Here is a 20,034-nt window from a genome sequence, read left to right as displayed (position 1 = left end):
TTGTCAAATGCAGTAGAAATGAGTCTGGAGAGGCATAAAATAGTCTTTTCGTTTTCCTAACTCTGCTCTTGGGGTTTTTTCCTCTCTCTCCTTCCCTCCCTCCCTCCCTCTCTCCCTCCCCCTCTTCCCCCCCTCTCTCCCTTTTCCCCTCTCTTCCCCTCCCTCTCCCCCTTTCCCCCTCTCTTGCTCTCCCTCCCTCCCTCCCTCCCTTCCTCCCTTCCTTTTCCTCTTTTCCCCCCTACTTCCTTGTTTTTTTGACATGAAATCTCACTACGTAGTTTTGGCTAGCCTCAAACTCAGTCTAGCTGGAGTGCTGGAATTGCAGGCCTGTTCTGCCACACCCACTGATTTCTTTGCTGTTTAATGCAGTTTCTTGCTTTTGAGTGCTTCTCCTAGTAAATATACACCTTTTATTACACATAGGGGTATGTGTTGTATCTTCTTTGTTATCAGGTGCTGCCTTTTGCTTTTGAAATGTGGCTGATAAGAATTCCTTTACCAAAGATAACAGTCACACCCCACAGAAAGCCTGTCCTGTGGCCCCAGGCTCTTCCAGCATCTGTCTTTATGCCTTTTGCCTGCCATTCCAGGATCTCTAGGTTGCCTTACGAGCCTTGCTAAGTAAGCATCATGTAGCTGCAGGGACCAATGGCCTAGCTCAGCAGAGATTACACCATAATCTCTTTTGCTTTCTCACCTACCAGCATACATTCACACATTCAAAACTGACCCCATAAGTGGGCAAAGCAAACCACAGGAAGATCATTCTTACACTTGGTAACATACTTCTATAAGCCATGGACACTTCCTGCCAATACCTTGTGAAACTTGCCTTTTCATGTACAGTAGTTTCCTAACTTCTTGTTATAGACTAAGCTTCAGTCAGAGGTGATTAATATGATCACAATACAGATAACTGCAACAGGTATTATACGTTATCTTTAATCAGGACCTAGGGGCTTGGATAAGGGAATTGTCTGTAGATGTTAATTTTTAAGACCCTCTAGCCAAGTGAGAATACTGATAGTTACTATTTACTAAGTACTTACTTTGTTTTAGGTATTGTGCCAAATGCTTTTCCATACTTAATGTTCACAATAGTCCTAGGTATTACCTCTTTTTACGCAGGAAATTGAAGCTAAGGACATAACCTTGTTAAGTACAAAAGCTTGTATTGAAACTCAGATGTCTACCTTAAAATGCATTCATTTAACTTGCTGTATGGTCATTGCCACTTGTGGTTTTAGAATTGCCCTGTTGCAAAAATTGAAATTAAAATTCAAAGAAAATTTCAAAGACTTCATTATATATTACCATATCATAGCTAGGACTGTGTGTTGTATAAATTTAGATGACATTTTAAGCTTATCTAAGCTTATCAACATGGGTCCATATTTTTATACATTTAATTTTTTTAACCTTTTCAAGACTTATTTATTCTCACCTCAAGTATATGAATGTTTTGCCTGAATGCATCTATTTGCATTATACGTATACCTCATGCCCTCAGAGGGTACCAGATCCATTGAACTGGAGTTATGGATGCTTGTGAACCATCATGTGGGTGTTAGGAACCAAACTCCGGTCCTCTGAAAGATCAGCAAGTGCTTTTAACTGATGAGCCATCTCTCCAGCTCCATTTTTAAGTATGTTAGATCTATTCTTTTTTTATGTTAAAGATATGGTGACTTTTACATAGTGTTACATATACCTGTGTAAAGCTGTATGTTTAGGTTGACATTTCTTTTAAGAAGATAAAATACCTTATGTCACTCAGGCCAGTTGACACCAAATTCTCTGAATTCTCTCTATAGTATTGCTTCCATTTTTTTCTTTCCTCTCTTTCCTTTTTGTTACCTCAGTCAAGACCCTTGCATATTTTCCTGAAGTAGACCACATAAAAACTTTTAGTAACTCTTGCCTGGAAGTGGTAGCTCATGCCTTTAATCCCAGCACTCGGGAGGCAGAGGCAGGTGGATCTCTGAGTTGGAGGCCAGCCTGATTTATAGAGAGACTTCCAGGACAGCCAGGGCTACACAGAGAAACTCTGTCTCAACAAAAACAAAAACAAACAAACCAAAACCCCAAAAACTTAGTAATAACCCTTGTCTACTAAGTAAAAACACTATAGCTTTCCACTTTAGGTTCTCTGTTGGACTCTCTCCTGTATCCCCCTGGTTCCCCTTTCATCTACTTCCTTAATTTGGTTATTATTCACTGCCTCTAGTTGCCACTTCCAGAACTGTCTTCCTGCTAGAACATTGTCCTTCCAGTATTAATTTCTGTATTTTGGAAAAAAAATACATCAGTTGGAAGATTTATTGTGAAAATTAAGTAAAATAACATGGCATTCTTTAAAAAATCTAATTAATATTAATCTGTTAAGTAAATGGTAGCTTTTATTATGGTTTAGCTTGGCTTTTTCCCACTCCAAGTAGTCTTTTTCTTAGTATTATTTTGTTCAGGACCCTGACCTATTATGATTTCCTTTGAAAGTTAATCCCTTTAGGATCCATCTTGGCTCCTACTCTTCTTTGTATTGAAGGTATGCTTTGAAGTCAGTCTGGATTTACCAAATCTCTTTCAGACAGGGTAGAGTCTCAGAACTACTATTTTAGAAAGACTTTAAGAAGAGAGTGGAAAGACAGTCATACTATAGCTTTTGACTGTGATTTATTCATTGATCCTGTTGCTGCTGCTGATTTACTTTATAAAAAGGAACTGTATTGTTGACCTCATAGAGTTGTTAAACAAATCAAATGAGGCATTTGAGAAAATTCTTAGTTGTAGGGCATCCAAATATTTAAGAGATAGCTTATCTCAGTAGTGTGTTCTCCTAGGACATGTATAAGTATACAATACAACCTACTGATAGAAATACATAGTTAGAATGTTCTCCAAACATGCACATAGACACATACACATTTACAGGTACATAAACATACATACCAAAGTCTGTTGAGCAGTTTGATGTATAGTATTCCAGTTCTAGATACAATTTATGCAGTAGGCTAGGAAGATGGCTCAGTTGATAAAATGTGCAAAATCATGAGAATCTCTGATCTCCATGACTCACATAAAAAAACAAGTAAACAAGCACGGATGTGGTAGTACATGCTTATAATTCCAGCTTGTGGGGGACGTGGACCAGGAAGATCTCTGGGTCTTGGGGGCTAGCCAGGTCTAGTCAAACTTGTTAGCTCCAAGTTCAGTGAGAGGCTTTGTTCCCAAAATAAAAAAATTACATAGTAGGATCTAGGTACAAACAAGTCTCCCTGCCCACTTGGAATTATTGTACAATCTGCACAGGGAGGGCAACATTGAAATAAATAACTGTAGCTGATGTATTCCTGTGTCCATCCAGCTCCTGCAGCCACTCAGACCCAAGTAAACACACACAGACTTATATTACTTATAAACTGTATGGCCATGGCAGGTTTCTTGCTATGTAGTTCTTATATCTTAAATTAACCCATTTCTATTAATCTATAAGTTGCCACATGGCTGTGGCTTACCAGTACTTTACATCTTGCTTCTCATGGCAGCTGACAGTGTCTCCTGACTCAGCCTTCCACCTCCCAGAATTCTCCTCTCTGCTTATCCCGCCTATGCTATACTTCCTGCCTAGCTACTGGCCAATCAGTGTTTTATTTATCAATCAATCAGTCAATCAAAGCAACACATTCACAACACACAGAAAGACATCCTCAGCATATAACACTGGGGCTGGAGTGGTGGCTAAGCAATTAATAGCATATACTACTCTTCCAAAGCATCTGAGTTTGGTTCTCAGCACCCAGATTGGATGGCGCTCAGCATCCTGTAATTTCAGCTCTAGGGGTATCTGTCACCCTCTTAATGGCTTCCATACACACTGCACTCAGGTGCTTAAATACAGGCGCGCGCGCACGAGAGAAAGAGAGAGAGGGGGGGGGGAAGGGAGGGAGACACAGAGAGAGAGAGAGCGCACGAGCGAGCGCGAGAGCATTTAAAAATTAAAATTATTAGTTTTAGGCCAGCCAAGGCTACTTACTGAGAATGTCTCCCAAATAAATAGATAGATAGATAGATAGATAGATAAATTTAAAGAAAGTTACATGTGAATTTATCCTGTGATATAAGTTTATCTGTGTCAGCACTCTTAATAGGTCTACTGTATACAGTATATGGCACATTAATAAATGCAAACAGGAGTGGGTACCACATATAATGACAGAATGAGAGTAGTCAAGGAGGACTTCATTGACCAGGTACTTTCTGCATAAATACCTAAGGAGATGGGAGAAACATTTAATTTTATAGGAGTCAGTCACTTTTGCCATTGTCAAAAAGTAAACTGTTAAAAGCAAGATAATAAATACCAATGGAAATAGTAACTGATAACAGAAATGGAAAATCTTCCACATAAATGTCATTCAGATAAAGGTCATTAGAATTTATTTATTTATTTATTTATTTATTTATTGAGGCAGGGTTTCTCTGTGGCTTTGGAGCCTGTCCTGGACTAGCTCTGTAGACCAGGCTGGCTTTGAACTCACAGAGATCCACCTGCCTCTGCCTCCTGAGTGCTGGGATTACAGGCATGCGCCACCACCGCCCGGCAGAATTTTAAATTAAGATTTAAAAATGATAATAGCTAAGTGTGGTGGTACAGGCCTAATCCTAGCACTTGGGAAGTAGAAGTGTGTGTGAGTGAGTGTGTGTGTGTGTGTGTGTGTGTGTTTTATGAGGGAAAAGTTACATTTTATTCATTGGACAAAGCCACTGGCATATAGTGTAAAGGTATTTTGGGCAGTGTGCAGTACATCTGTGAAACAAGAAATGTCTAATTGTCCTAGGGTTTCTGTTGCTGTGAAGAGACACCATGACCATGGCAACTCTTATAAAGGACAACATTTAATTGTGGTGGCTTACAGTTCAGAGGTTCAGTCTATTATCATCATGGCAGGATATAGTGGCATGCAGGTGGAAATGGTGCTGGAGAGGTAGCTGAGAGTCCTACATCTTGCAGGCAACAAGAAGTCATCTGAGGCACTGAGCATAGGAAACCTCAAAACCTGTCCCTGCAGTGACACACTTCCTCCCAGAAGGCCATACCTCCTAATAGTGCCACTCCCTTTGGGGCCATTTTCTTTCAAACTACCACACTACTGAAGGGTTTATTTTGCTCATCTTTGAACATTTTAAAGAGACATTTTAAAAGAAACTTAAGGAGATGCTTTAAAAGAAATTTAGTCAACAGTTATGCATTAAGCCATAATGTAATCTAAAGTGCTTAAGTACTCTTGGTTAAGAATTGAAGAAAAACAGTTATTATGGAGTAATAGAAGTTATGGTGGAGTGCTGTCCCTCATCTTTTCAGTGAGGAGCAGTTGATTGTGAATGATATGCCTCCTGATGTTGATTTATTGTTGATGGAAATAGTGACAGTTGTAAATACAACCAAGTATATACTTTTTGTTATAGGACCTTTGTATATTACAGTACCTTGGCATGTTTTGTGAATGTGAGGACCCAAGTTTGATCACTAGCACCCAGAGAAAAAATGCCAGGTATGCATTGCTGTAATCATAGTCTGGGGAGGCAGACCCCTGAGGCTTGCTGCCAGTTAGTCTGGCTGAGTAAGGGAGCCTCAGGTTCAGTGAGAGACCTTGTCTAAAAAATTAGGGGAAAATGATTGAGAAAGACAACCAGTGTCAAACTCTGGCTTCCATATGCACAATGTACCTACTGAACTTGGATACATAAACATGTACTGTAGATGGACACTTGGCTTTGTCCCGCCCCAGTCCTACAGTCACTTTAATAAATTAGTTACTCAGAGGCTTAATATTAACTACAAACTGTTTGGTCTGTGGCTTAGGCTTCTTGCAAGCTAGCTCTTTGATCTTAATTGAACCCATTTCTATTAATCTATGTATTGCCACATGGCCATGGCATTACCAGTCTGTTGGCCTGTTGCTTCTTGAATGGCGGGCTGGTGTCTGCTCTGGCTCTGCCCTTCTTCTCTCTGTATCACTGTTTGAATTTCCCAAATGGCTCTTATCCTGCCTTACCATAGGCCAAAGCAGCTTTATTTATTAGCCAGTGGAAGCAACACGCTCATGGCATACAGAAAGATATCCCACAGCACTTCCCCTTTTCAGTCTAATCAAAAAGGAAGGTTTTAACTTTAACATAGTAAAATTACATATAACAAAACAGTTATCAAGCAAGAATTACAGTTGCAATTTCTAGTCTATTTGTAGTTGGCAAAATTAAAGAAAATATTCAGTCATCCTATATGTGTGAGTCAAAAGTTTCATGTCTGATTTACCTTTTATCATAACCAAGAAAAACTATAACTGTCTAGTCTTCAACTCTATCAAAGACCCCAGAAGGAAGTGCATTATAAGCAACTCCAAAACTCTAGAAATGACAATGTTAGGGCATCCATGTTCAGTCTATAGGTCTAGAGTATCTGGCAGACTTTTAGTGAAGCCAGAAATTTGAAGAACTGTCCCATCTATTTTGGCAAAGTTTGTCAGTCACTCCTCTGTGTCCTGCAGAACGTCTGACAGTTTAGTTTCTTTTGAAGCAGGAGCTAGAAGGACCATCTCACCTTGTTTTTGCAAAGTTCAGTGGTCACTTTCCTATGGGTCATGCATGTCCAGTTTATACAGCATACTGTCAGGCAGTCAAGGCAAGGGCACTTTTTTGCCCAGTGGCTAATTTTTGCCACAGAAAAGTAAACTCCATATGGAGTTTCTTCAATGCCAATCATCTTCTTTGAAGTAATTGGTGCTGCTGGGAGCAGATGTGTCACCCTCTCCAGAAAAGTCTTAAGTTCTTAAAACATTCTAAATGCCATATTCTGTAGATCTTTGAAGTGTTTGAAGATTACGTATCTATCCGAAATACATCTTTGTATAGAAAACCTAATTACTAGAAGTTTGATTGTTATAGATGACTATTAATTTGTATTTTTTAATTATATGTTACAATTTTAAGTGAGCTGTATAAGCATAATACCCCAAACAAGAGCAGAAATATACATTGAGTATAACAAAATTAACTTTAAATTTGTATCAATAAGCCAAATCCATATCATTGTAAAGTATTTTGAAATTAACAGGTTTTTTTGGATCAAAGTAGATACAATAATCTATCTTTTATCATTTCTGTATCATATCTCCCTTTTATTTATAAAGAGATTATATTTATAATCAACCCTCTTTAAATAAAAGCAAACATTTATAAACAATATTTTGGGAATTTGGGCATAGTGTCCCATACTACTTCCTGCTGATTGAGGATGCTGGCAATCTTATGGGGATCCTGAGAAATTTTAGAATTATGATTAAATCTTGGCTGTAGTAGTCTGTGGGGCTGCATTGCCTCAGCCATTTGCTTTTGAAGCTGTTCTGGATGTTGGATCATCTGGGCCATCTGTTCCTATTGGAGATTTTTTTTAGGGGGTCTTCCTTGATGGAACATATTAACCTAGAAGGAATTCACAGCTTCTTATTTTCCATGGAAACAAAAGCAAAACCTCTTTTCCACAGCAACATATCCTTAGACCTAAATTTTGAAGTCAAAATTACCTTTAAAATGTATATGTTGGTTTAACTTAGCAGGCCCTATACAAATGTCTCTCTGTAGTTAAAAGAAAAAAAATCCCAAAGACAACAATAATATACAGTATCCAGACTCTCTGTGTATATTCCATCTTTATGTAACTTTTATTTTTTATCTCTTTTTTTTGAATTTTTAAAAAAACTTTATTTCATAAATCATTAGTAAATGGATCATCTTGTTATATTTGCTTTTTGTTCGTTCGGGTTTTTTGTTTGTTTGTTGAGTTTTTAAGACAGTTTCTCTGTGTAACAGCTCTCAGCTGTCCTGGAACTCCATTTGTAGACCACATTGGCCTCAAACTCACCGAGATCCGCCTGCCTCCCAAGTGTGCCACCGCTGCCTGGCTTCCCTTTGTTATTTCTTTTCTGACTTTCCCATTGCTGCCTCTAGTGTGTTTGTTGCTAATTTCCTTGTGATTAGTATTTCCTTGAGCCAGTTAAGGAGATGTACAGAGTATAGTGGTGAGCAGAAAAGTGGTTCTTATTTATGGATTTGTGTGAAGGTGACCTCTGTTTCTTTATAAGGACTTTCTTTATCCTCTTTCTTCTCTCTCTCAAGCCTATGTATATTTTTAAACACACTATAACCCATTTAGAGGTTTGTTCCATCTCAATCTGTTTTATTGTGTATCTGTAATCATTTTCTGACCATTAATTTAAACTGCAGCATGGCTAGGACCAAAGCAGCCCTGGCCTCTGGCTTCACCCCACTTGGCTTTTCAACATGGTACAGGTACCAACAAGTCACACTTACTTTCCCAATTCTGGGAATTAGTGTTAAGTATAGTGGAGCTGTGTTCACAACTGTGCTTTCAAGCCCACAGGCAATGGCTGGGAGAAGCCTCTCTGCCCGCCACTACCTGAATAACCACATACAGATTTCCTTTTATTATAATGGAAGTGAAAATCATTTTTTCAATTGGCTTGCCCAAGTATCATATCTGAAACTACAGTGAAACGCTGTAAGAAATTTTCCAGAGACAGATACACCCATACATTGAATTAAAAAGAAAAAAAAATATATATATCACTTTATTTTAAAGATTTTGGTTTTATTTATATGTGTGTCCATATAGGTGTGTGGCATATGTGTGCCAGTAGTACCATTGGAAACCAGGAGAGGGTGTTGGATCCCATGGAGCTGAAGTTAGAAGCAGTTAGTTGTGAGCCAATTGGGAATAGAACTCCAGTTCTTTGGAAAAGCTGTCTTAACTACTGTACCAGATCTCCAGCCACCCCCCCTTTGGTTTTTTTTTGGTTTTTTTGTTTTTTGTTTTTTGTTTTTTGTTTGTTTGTTTTTTTTGAGACAGGGTCTTACTATGTATGTCTGACTGTCCTGGAACTCATTCTGTAGACCAGGCTGGCCTATCTCTGCCTCCTGCATGCTGGGTTCAAAGGCATGTGCTACCATGCTTGACTTTTTTTTTTTTATAATTTAAGAAACTGTGTGTGTGTGTGTGTGTGTGTGTGTGTGTGTGTGTGTGTACACATGCACATGATATGGAGGTCAGAGGGCAATTTTGTGGAGTCAGTTCTCTCCTACCATCTTTACATGGGTTCTGAGGATCTAATTCAGGTCATCAAACTTTCATGGCAAGTGCTTTTACCCACTGAGCCATGTTGTCAGACCCAAGATCTTTTAGTGAGTTCCAGGCCAGTGAGGCTTCCTGTGTGAAAAAAAAAAGAAAAAGAAAAAAAAAAGGTGGGCAACTCTTAAGGAATGGCGGCAGACATTGTCCTCTGGATTCCATACTGACTACACACTTAATGTGCACGAGCTGTCTCCTCCCTCCAGGCTCCCAAAACAGACTGAGTGGAATTCTCATGGCTAACTTCGAAATCACATTGCAAGGCTGTAGTGTTGTCTAGCATGAGTGTGAGGCCCTGAGTTCAGTCCCCACAAAAACAGGCAAAATCACATCTCAGGCCATCAAAAAGTTACTCTTTTAAGATCTAAAGAGCCCTGCAGAGTTGGTAAAAAGCTTTAACTTGTAATTATTACTGCTTAGAACCTTGCTAACTCTGCCATGGTTAGGAATGTTCTAGTATTAAGAAATACTCACCTTCATCATCACTGTTGCTGATTCTAGATCCAACCCAGACCTCCCACAGAATAGATGCCCTGCAAAGTCCTCCCTCCCTTCCAAAAGAAGGTCTCACTTAGCTTTGGTTGGCCTAGGACTCACTGTGTAGATCAGACTAGCCTTGAACTCAGAGATCCATCCACCTGCCTCAGCTTCTTGAGTGCTGGGATTAAAGGTGGGTGCCACCATGCCTGCAAAGTCTTTTATTTTATAATGACATATTTTTAAAATACCTATAATTGGTCTTCTACCTTGATGAATAAAATAGTCTGTCCCAAATTTCTTCACATTTAAGTTTGTTGTATGGATAAGGGCCTGAATGAGGGAGTAAAACAAAGATGACTGAAAATGAGCCTCCTCAGCTGAGACAGGGCAGTGTTACCAGATACTAGAGAGTGGACAGATAAAGTGGACATTGAAAGGCAATAATTGGATTTGGTGGTGCTTAATATTATTAATATTATTAGTGTTCTTGAAGGTCTAGACAAAGGAGGTTCCGAAGCTAATTGTAGAAAGTACAAGTAGAAGAGAAAGTTAGAGCTAGAAGATAGGTTATTTTGGCCCCGTGCATGTGATTTATATTCTAAAATTGCATGGAGGTAGTAGGACCATCTGTGAGGAAGTACAGCTTCAAAGTGCTTCACTTTAGCTTTTTTTTTTTTTTTTTTTTTTGTAGCTTGATGATGTGTGTGCTGTTAACACCTTTTCCTTCTGCTTAGAGATGTGACAGGTGCAGCAGTGCTCTAATGTCCTGACCATTGGCTACTGCACTTTATAAACAGACAGTAATCACTGTTGTAGTTGGGAATTACAGTTCAAATTCCTGATGACTGATTAAACATGTTAGTGTGATTATTTTGGAGGTCTGGGCATTGATCGGATGAATTAATTTTTAGCATGGCTTATTTGAACTTCAGTCAGTGGTAGATATTTTAAAAAAGCAAGTTAGGAGAACTGCTTTTATAGAAAGTGATGTTGGGTGCATTTCTTTATATTATAAAAGATCTAGGCCTTTAATTATTCTAAGTAAATTTCTGGCTATGTCAATTTCATTAGATTCTGCAGACAGAATAACTCTTGCTTCCCTCTTGGGGGTGGTATTGGTAGATTATGTACACATCATGCAGCATTATTTTCTAAACAGTTCTTAACATGACTAAAACAGGTTCACGCCCAGGGGCAGTGATTTAATGTTCTAAACTCTCACATTAGATTTGGAGCATATTTATTGTAGTCTAATTCTAGTTTTTGTATATTTTGTGTGATGTTCTGTATGAACTTTGGTTTTAAGACAAATCCATTGTGTTATGCAAAGGAGGAGAGTCTGAGGAGTGAAAATAGAATTGCTAAACAAGGTCCTGAGTGGGAGAGAACCCTGGTGGAAGGGCTGGCTCTAGATGAAGAGAGGATTCTGATTTCTTACTTGTTTTTCCTGTAGGGAACTATTTCACTTATAAATACCATCTCATTTTAGTTAGTTTGGGAATCATTTACACAGTGAGATTCCCTGATTCTGATTTGCTTGGGATGAGCATAACTTTGTTTATAATGGCTGAGTGGTAATTTCATTTTTTTCTAGTCTCCAATAATAAATTTAGTAATGATGAATATTTGATTGTTGCTTTTACATAGACTCTTTTTTTCCTTCTTTCCTTTCCTTTTCGTTTTAAACAGGGTCTCATGATGCAGTGTCCTGGTTGGGATGGAATTTGCTATGTAGACCAGGCTGGTTTCAAACTCAGATCCTCTTGCTTCTGCTTACTGAGTGCTGGAATTAAAGACATACACCACCACACCTGGCTCTTTGATTTTATTTTAAGTTTTAAAAATTATTTGTTTACTGAATTTTTCTTATAAATGCTTCTTAAGTTTCTGGTAGACTTTGTAACATATTCACTTTAATAGCTGTTAGTTAAGCAGAACGAACCCAAACCTTCATTAGAAAAACTGTTCTACAGTGATTTTCTGAAGTTATGTAATGCTTAGTAGGAGAGAAAGAGAGACATTGATCTCATGATTCTTAGAGTAATTAATGTTCTTTCCTTTAGGAAGCTACCCTCTTTTCTTTTAAAAGCTTATTTGTCTATTTATTTATTACATGTGTTGGGGTAGGGGTGGGATATGTGTACATACTATGGCATGTATGTAGAGGTCAGAGGACAACTTTTAGGAGTCAATACACTTTGCTTTTGAAGCAGAGTCTCTTTTGTCTGGCTCAAGAGCTGCTGGGTGGTTCTCCTGTGCCCTCCTCCCATCTTACTGTAGAAATGCTGGGAACAGCCGGGCAGTAGTGGTGCATGCCTTTAATCCCAGCACTCAGGAGGCAGAGCCAGGCGGATCTCTGTGAGTTCCAGGCCAGCCTGGGCTACAGAGTGAGATCCAGAACAGGCACCAAAACTACACAGAGAAACCCTGTCTCAAAAAACAAAACAAAAACAAAAAGAAATGCTGGGAACATTTCATGTGCACCCTTCCATCCAGCTATTTAGGATTGCACACAAATGTTTTCACTCACTGAATTTTCTTGGTGGTCTCTTCCTTACTTTCTTTTATTTGTACATGGTGTGTATTTCAGTGCATAGACTTGTGTTTGTCCTTTTGGTACATGAATAGCTCACAAGAACTTCAAAGCTTGACTTACTGGGTTTTTTATTCCTTCAACAAATAGGTCACCAGATATTTACTGTTTTAGATCTCAATTGAGCATTAGCAAGTTCTCAGACTTCATATAGGAGCTGCATAAACTCCTAACAGAAGTTCAGCCAGCTGCAAATGCTCTCACGGAGACCAAACAGAAAGAGTATGGTAGCAGGATCATGTGCTTTAGACAGACTAATCAGGGGACGGGTTTCTGACAAGTGTCATTTGAGCTGAGACGTGAATGATAAGAGTGTATCAGCCGTGTGAAGAGTAGAGAGACCCAGGAAGAACTCATAATAAACTTGACGTGGCTGAGGGATGGAGGCAAAGTGAACACTGGGGAGAACACACGAAGAAAGAATCAGAAGGGGTACTCGGGGCTCTGGTTTAGAGATGAGCTTTTATTCTCAGACAAAGGGTATGATTTGGAGCAGAGGGGTGACTGACTTGAGTCTGATGAAAAGACCTCTCTTGGTCTGAATTATGGCTCCGTGGCAGAGCACTTATCTACCATGCATTCATGCATAAGGCTTGGGTCTGATCCCCAGCGTTGAAAAGAAAAGATCACATCTTTTGGTAAAGAATAGATTGTAGGAGAGTAATAGAAGCAAAGACACCAGTTAAGATATTGCCATGCTTGTCTGAACAAAACAATTACAATGCTTGGATTTGAGTGATACTGGTGAAGTAAAGAAATAATTAAATTTTAGATTTTATCTTTTTAAAGATTTTCTGGATTTGCTAATGAACTGGATGTATAAGAAAGTGGCAAAAAGATGGTAAGGGAGAGAGAAATAATGGTAGACCAAGGAAATAAGTTTTGTTTTGTTTATTTCTGACTTTTAAAATTTGAGATACCTACTGGATATCCAGAGAACATTTACATTTAGCATGGAGGAGGGGAGGTCAGGCCTGCAGACACAGAACTGGAAGCCACTAGCATTAACACTCTGTGCTGCAGGAGTTTATAGATAGAAGGGGTAGTCCAGAACTGAGCCCTGAGGCAATTACAGCATTGTAGTGAGAAGGGGGTGAGCAGAGCGGAAGACATAGGAGGAAAGCAGAAATCGTATGTTGTAGAATCCAAGAGGAGGGAGCTTGTTCAGTGCTCACACTGTTAAATGACGCTGCGAGGGTGGTTATAGTAAGAACAAGATTGAACATAGTAAGCCAATGCTTATTGACATTGGGGACCTTGATTCAAGTAGTTTCAGTGTCACACTGGGATCCGGAGCTGATTAGAGAGGGCCAAAGAGGGGATGGAAAGTGAGAAAGGAACCTAGAAGTGGAGGTTTGGCAAGGGAGAAGAGGTGGGATTAAGGATGATTATTTGCTGCTGCTGCTTCTTTTTTTTTTTTTTTAAGATTTATTTATTTATTATATATACAGAAGAGGGCACCAGATCTCATTACAGATGGTTGTGAGCCACCATGTAGTTGCTGGGAATTGAACTCAGGACCTCTGGAAGAGCAGTCAGTGCTCTTAACCTCTGAGCCATCTCTCCAGCCCCTTCTTTTGTTTGTTTTAATGGGGAAATGTTATTTATGTGCTGATGAGAGAAATCTGGTAGAAAGGAAAGTTAATGCCAATTCAGGAAAGGGATTAATTGCAGGGGAATTCTTGAGCTGGTACTTGTTGGACAGAGTGGAGAGCGAGTGCCTTTTCATGGGGAAGGATGCAGTGTTGTATTATGACCTCATGTGTCTAGACACAGCTCCTCCCTTCAGTCTTTTTTGTTTTTAAACATTTAGCTTTTTTCTTTTAATTAAAAAATTTTGCTATAGAGTTCTCAGGAAAAGTTCATCACTTTTTAGACACATCCTCCAGTCTTACTAGTCTCCTTTAGACCACCTTGACCTCTCTGATCACTAGTTCCTTTTTTCTCTGCTCCATATTATGCCTTCTTTTAGACTGAATTCATATACATATATAAGCCTTGGGTGGTATAAGGAAGGATATTTAATATCAATTTAAACTTTTGTACCAACAGATGAAGCAAAAAATTTATTGCCATATCTTGGACCCAACAAAATGCGAGATTGTTTCTGCACTATAAATCTGGACCAAGAAGAAGTTTATCGCACCCAGGTTGTTGAAAAGTCTTTAAGGTTGGTAGAAAATAACAAATTACCATTCATTTGATATGTATTCATAGTTTTATGTATTTTCCAGATTTTTATCAAGTTGATGTTCGTGAATTTAAACTACTATTTTTATTTAAAGATTTTCTTTTCTATTACGAATTTATTTTTAGAATTACAGGATGTAAGCATTTGAAAGGGCCTTGAATGTTCAGAAGGCTAGGCTAACAACATCGGCTCCTTAATAGTAGCTTTGGCTAGGGGTCATGTGGCATCTGCTTAATAATGTTCCAGTCACCAAAAAGTTGATGCTTCTTAAGCAGTCTGCTTGGTCTTTGAACTGTTCTGACTCAGAAAGTGCTTATGTTTAATTGTTTAAATAATTGTCATTATTAAAATGACATCCAACCAGGTACCAAGCTCTTGCTCAGTTCTGGGTTCTGGTTACTTGTCTGTCTGTGAGAATGACATTAATGCAGTGCTTGCTTTCATGTGGCTTTTCATTGCCTTAGAAAATAGTTTTTCTTAGTTGTCCTAGGAGGTCCCTTAGATTTTCTGGGGAACAAATTTAGTCCATCTTTTACATGACACTATTAAATGTTTGAAAACTATTGTAAGACTTTAGTCTGTTTTCTAGGCTAAATTTTGCCTATTTATTTGAGCCTTCCTCAAAGTGCATCATTTTATTTCTCCAAAGAATAAATTAATTCTTGAACATGCAGATGGGAGAATCCAAGGAACTGCATGGCCAGCTAGTAGAGCCAAATTGTTCAACAAGAGCCTTTGTCTCAAAAAATAAGTTGGAAAATGATTGAAAAAGAAACTTGATGTCAACCTCTAGCCTACACACACCATTTACCCCTGCACCTGCATATACACAAGAACACACACACTCACACACTCACACACACTCACACTTGAAGTTTACTTAGTAATATATTATCAGGGGATAAGCCCTTGATAGGTTGTTTTTATCTTTGGAAGTTAATTACACTTTGAAAGTATCACAGCAAATTCTTAATTTGCCTCCTCTGTCTTGTTGCAGTGTTTGTGGTTGTAATTCTGATTTAAGATTGTGCTAAAGCCAGGTGTCATGACACATGCTTTCTTTTTTTTTTTTTTTTTTTTTTTTTTTTTTAGCTGAGGATCGAACCCAGGGCTTTGCGCTTTCTAGGCAAGCACTCTACCACTGAGCTAAATCCCCAAACCGACACATGCTTTCATTCCAGCAGGTCTCTGTTGAATTTGAGGCCAGCCTGGTCTACATAGGAAGTCCCAGGCCAATCAGGGGTACATAGTGAGAGCCTGTCTCAAAAACAAACAAACAACAAAACAAAACAAAACAAAAAACCCACCACCACCAAACTGCTGAAAAGATAGTCTTCAGAGGCAAAGCAATCAAGGATTCTGGGAGTTGTTGAAACAAGCCTTGTGAATGAAACAGTTGTTGTAACTTGTATTTCATTCCATTGGATTTCTGGAATATGTTTTGGTACTGTGTTTACCCCTTCTTCTTATTCTTGCCTGTCTTCCCCTCTGAAGTTTGCCTGTGTCTCCTTTCCTTTTCTTCCTTTCTCCTTCTCCTCTTTTTTACGCCTTACCTTCCCCTTTCTTCCTCTACTCTTCCTCGGCACACAGGGTCTTGCTATGTAGCCCAGGTTGGCCTTGATCTCTTACTCCTCCTACTTCAGCCTCTGAAATGCCTGTGTTGTAGGCATACCCCCCTGCATGCCCTTTTATGTCTTTTGGTTCTGAACTCTTCATAAAGAAAGTATTATATAAAACTAAAGTAGGGCACTGTAGAGGGTTATTAGTCAGTAGTTTGTAAAGGTGTCAGCTGTCAAGCTTGACAGCTTGAGTTTAGTACCTGTAATTGGAGTTTTTATGTGCCCCAGCAGTTGCTCCCAAACATCTACTCAGAGACTTATCATTAATTATGAATGCTCGGCCGATAGCTCAGGCTTATTACTAACTGGCTCTTAGAAGTTAAATTAACCCATTTCTATTAATCTATATGCTACTCTCCTGCATGTGTTGCTTCCTTTCCTTCTGGCCGGTGGCTCTTCTCACTCTGCCTTTCTTCTTCCCAGCATTCTCTCTGCCCCCATAATCCTGCCTAACTATTGGTCAGTCAGCTTTTTATTAACAGAAATACATATTTATAATGTGCAAATATTGTTCTATAGCAAGTACCCAGAGCCCACATGGTGAAAGGAAAGAACCAACTCCTACTGGTTGTTCTCTGACATCACAATTGTTCCCCCTCAAAAAAAAAAAAAAAAAAAAAAAAGTAGCCCATAAAGCTTGGGAGTAATACACTTCACAGATTTTGTCATAAGTCATATACCTATATTGATGTTTTTCACACTTGTGCATACAAATTCATACATATCTTTTTTATTTACATTTATGAATGATATAATGTCACCAAAAGTCTGAATAATTTGTCACATAATGACAAATTATTAAAGGCACAGCAGGGATTTGAGACCTGAAATTATTTAAATTTCAGTCTGTTACAACAATTTTATATCACAAGGTATTCAGTGATAAAATTAAATAGTAATTGTCCATAAGTTGGGTACTTGTAGTTTGTAATATGTAGCCATACATATATATGAAAACCAGAATTAGCTTATATTTTTTAACCTTTAACCTTTCTGAATATTTGTGTAGCAAAAAAATGATGAAATAGGTTTTCTTTATTTCTTTATCCACTTTTAAAAATAAGAAGATACTTTGGAAGATAATTTAAAGGTAGCAGTGTTACTAAGAGTATAAATAGTTAGATTAGATAATTCTTAGATTCTTTATTTTTTTTAGCTGAACCCAGGGCCTTGCGCTTGCTAGGCATGCGCTCTACCACTGAGCTAAATCCCCAACCCAAGCACATTAATTCTTAGATTCTGAATGTCCTCTAATTTTTCCTTTTAGAATGGGGCAAAACAATCTGTATTAAAAACCTTTCCGCATCTTGATTTTATTATAATGTTCTCAATATTTATATAAGTTAAGATCAGCTATTCAGCTGAAAGTAACTACATGGTAGATCTAACTTCTTCTCCCTCCAAATCTTTTCTTTTTGTTCTTGATCTTTAGTTTTCATAACTTTGAATTATGAAACAGAAAATAGTGTAGAATTCCCAAAAGAATTATGTAATATGTCTGCTTGTAAACATCTCTAAATCAAGCAAAACCCTGAATAAGTAAGAAATTTAAAATATGATAAGACTCAGATATTTCGTAAAAGATGATATACAAATGTCTTGAAGACACATGAAAAGAGGTCAAGCACTGTTAATCATCAAGAAAACACAGACTAAAACCATTTTGTCAATATTAGGATTTAATCGGTAATGTAATGATAGAGCTTTCACCAGTTGACTTACAGTGTAATGGGTTAATTGCAGAGTGTACAAGGGAAGTTTCTGGGAGATAGGTTTTATTTTTAATTCAATCTTTGAAAATTCTGTGTCATTGGAATTTCTTTTGGGACCACCAGCCCCCAAATAACAACACAGAGATTTAATATTAATTGTGAAAGCTTGGCCTTTAGCTTAGGCTTGTTCCCAACCAGCTCTTATAACTTAAATTAACCTTTTTCTATTAATCTACATTCTGCCATGTGGCTTTTTACCTCTTTTTCATTCTGTATGTCTGACTTCCTCCATGTCTGACTCCCTTCGTGTCTTGCTGGTGACTCTGATGCACCTAGATTCATTCTCTGCCTGAGAAAGTTCTGCCTAACCTCTCCTGCCTACTTATTGGCCATTCAGCTTTTTTATTAAACCAATCAGGTACCTTAGACAAGCAAGGTAAAACAGCAACACATCTTTACAGTTCGCTTAAATATCTTGCAACAATTCATACCCCTTGCACACCCTCTGAACACCTTCCAATAAGTTCTCCTATTTTCATGTATGTATGTGACCCACTGAGTTTAATTAGGCCTCTTGCATAAGCATGGGAAGAACATTATTTCCTGGAGCACGAGCAACTAACCAACGGCTGCACCACTGAAGAAAATGATTTCCTCTTCTAGTAGTCGTTAACTGCCAGGGGGCCTCCCAGGCCCTCCCCCAACCCTGATGAGTCAGTTGATAAAGTGCTTCCTTGAAAGCATTGAGAACTTCATTTTAGATACTTAGCAACTTATGTAAAAAGCCAAATGCTAGTGGTGTAATCCCAAGACTGAGGATGTGGAGACAAGAGGATCCCTGGGACTTGCTGGCCAGTCAGAATAGCCAAATCAGTGGGCTGCAGGTTCAGCTAGAAACCCTGTGTCAAAAATAAGGTAGAGACAGATGGAGGAAGATGTTTGATTTCAACTTCTGAACTCTATACTGATGCACACATTCACACATATGTACACACAAATCAAATCACTGAGTCTGGGGAGATAGCTCCGTCAGTAAAGTGTTTGTCATGCAAGCATGAGGACCTGAGTTTGGATCCTCAACACCTGTGTAAAAAGCTGTTTGCCATGTTATGAAAATGAGCTGAGCCTGTAGTAACAGGAAAAACCAGACTCGGGGAAAGACCCTGTCTAAAAAGGTAATAAGGTAGAGAGAGATTGAAGAAGACACTCAACATTGATAGACTCACACCTGCACACATATGTGCACACATACACACACATAGGAAGAATTCTTATCACTGGACTAAGAATATAGCTCAGTGGTAGAGTACTTGCCTAGCATATACAAGGCCCCAAGTCTAGGCCCTGGACTCCCCCAACCCCATAAAACTAGTTGTTTGTGTATGGTACTATTGGGAGCATAAGGGAACTTTCTAGGGTGGTAACAGTGTTCTATATTTTGATTGGTGTGGAAGCTACACAGGTTTGTAAATTTATCAAAGGCCACCAACCTCCATAAATCAGATTTGATGATATATAGTTTATAAATAATTTGGGAAAGATAATGAAAATATTTAATATTCAATATTTATAATACATTTGAAAATATTTTATATAGCATTATCCATTTTAGGTGTTAGATATTATTGTGATCAATACAACTTTATGTAGTTATATATTTCTAAGATGATAATGTGAATGGCTTTGTTCTTGACTTTCATTTAGGTCTACTTTAGGTGAGCATGACCTAGGCAGTTACTAGATCTTCTGTCCACAGGACCTTCTGAAAAACTATGTACTTAGAATTCTTTTAACACCTGAGGTCTTTTTAGTTCAGCTTAATTTGTTTAGGATCTCAGTACTAAAACAATATTGAGAATAATTTTGGGGTTTTTGAAGTTCTTTTCTAAAGAATTTTAGTTTATAATTTCATTGATGTTTATTGAAAGTGACATTTGGCTGGAGAGATGGCTCAGTGGTTAAGAGCACTGACTGCTCTTCCAGAGGTCCTGAGTTCAATTCCCAGCAACTATATGGTGGCTCACAACCATCTGTAATGAGATCTGGTGCCCTCTTCTAGCTTGCAAGGACACATGCAGGCAGAATACTGTATATGTAATAAATAAGTCTTTAAGAAAAAAAAGAAAGAAAGTGACATTTGAATGTGATTTTATTTAATAGGACCATTTTAATAGTGGTATAATGAATTATTTAATAGTAATAATAAATTATATATTATTTGGCATAATGAGCTT

The 20,034-nt window shown here is 38.2% G+C and overlaps 1 protein-coding gene across 1 annotated transcript in view; it reads left to right on the top strand.

The window, feature by feature from the left end:
* Rasa2 (RAS p21 protein activator 2) overlaps positions 1-20,034 on the top strand; it is a 114,188-nt gene that overhangs the window by 10,083 nt on the left and 84,071 nt on the right. Inside the window, exon 2 of the mRNA XM_036193338.1 lies at positions 14,331-14,448. Within this exon, the coding sequence (XP_036049231.1) occupies positions 14,331-14,448 (118 nt within the window). The remainder of the gene's footprint in view (positions 1-14,330; positions 14,449-20,034) is intronic.

The sequence above is a fragment of the Onychomys torridus genome, chromosome 7 (genome assembly GCF_903995425.1).
Source record: "Onychomys torridus chromosome 7, mOncTor1.1, whole genome shotgun sequence".
NCBI classification, from domain to species: domain Eukaryota; kingdom Metazoa; phylum Chordata; class Mammalia; order Rodentia; family Cricetidae; genus Onychomys; species Onychomys torridus.
The sequence above is the reverse complement of the archived record's forward strand: the minus strand, read 5'-3'. Positions and strand labels throughout refer to the sequence as shown.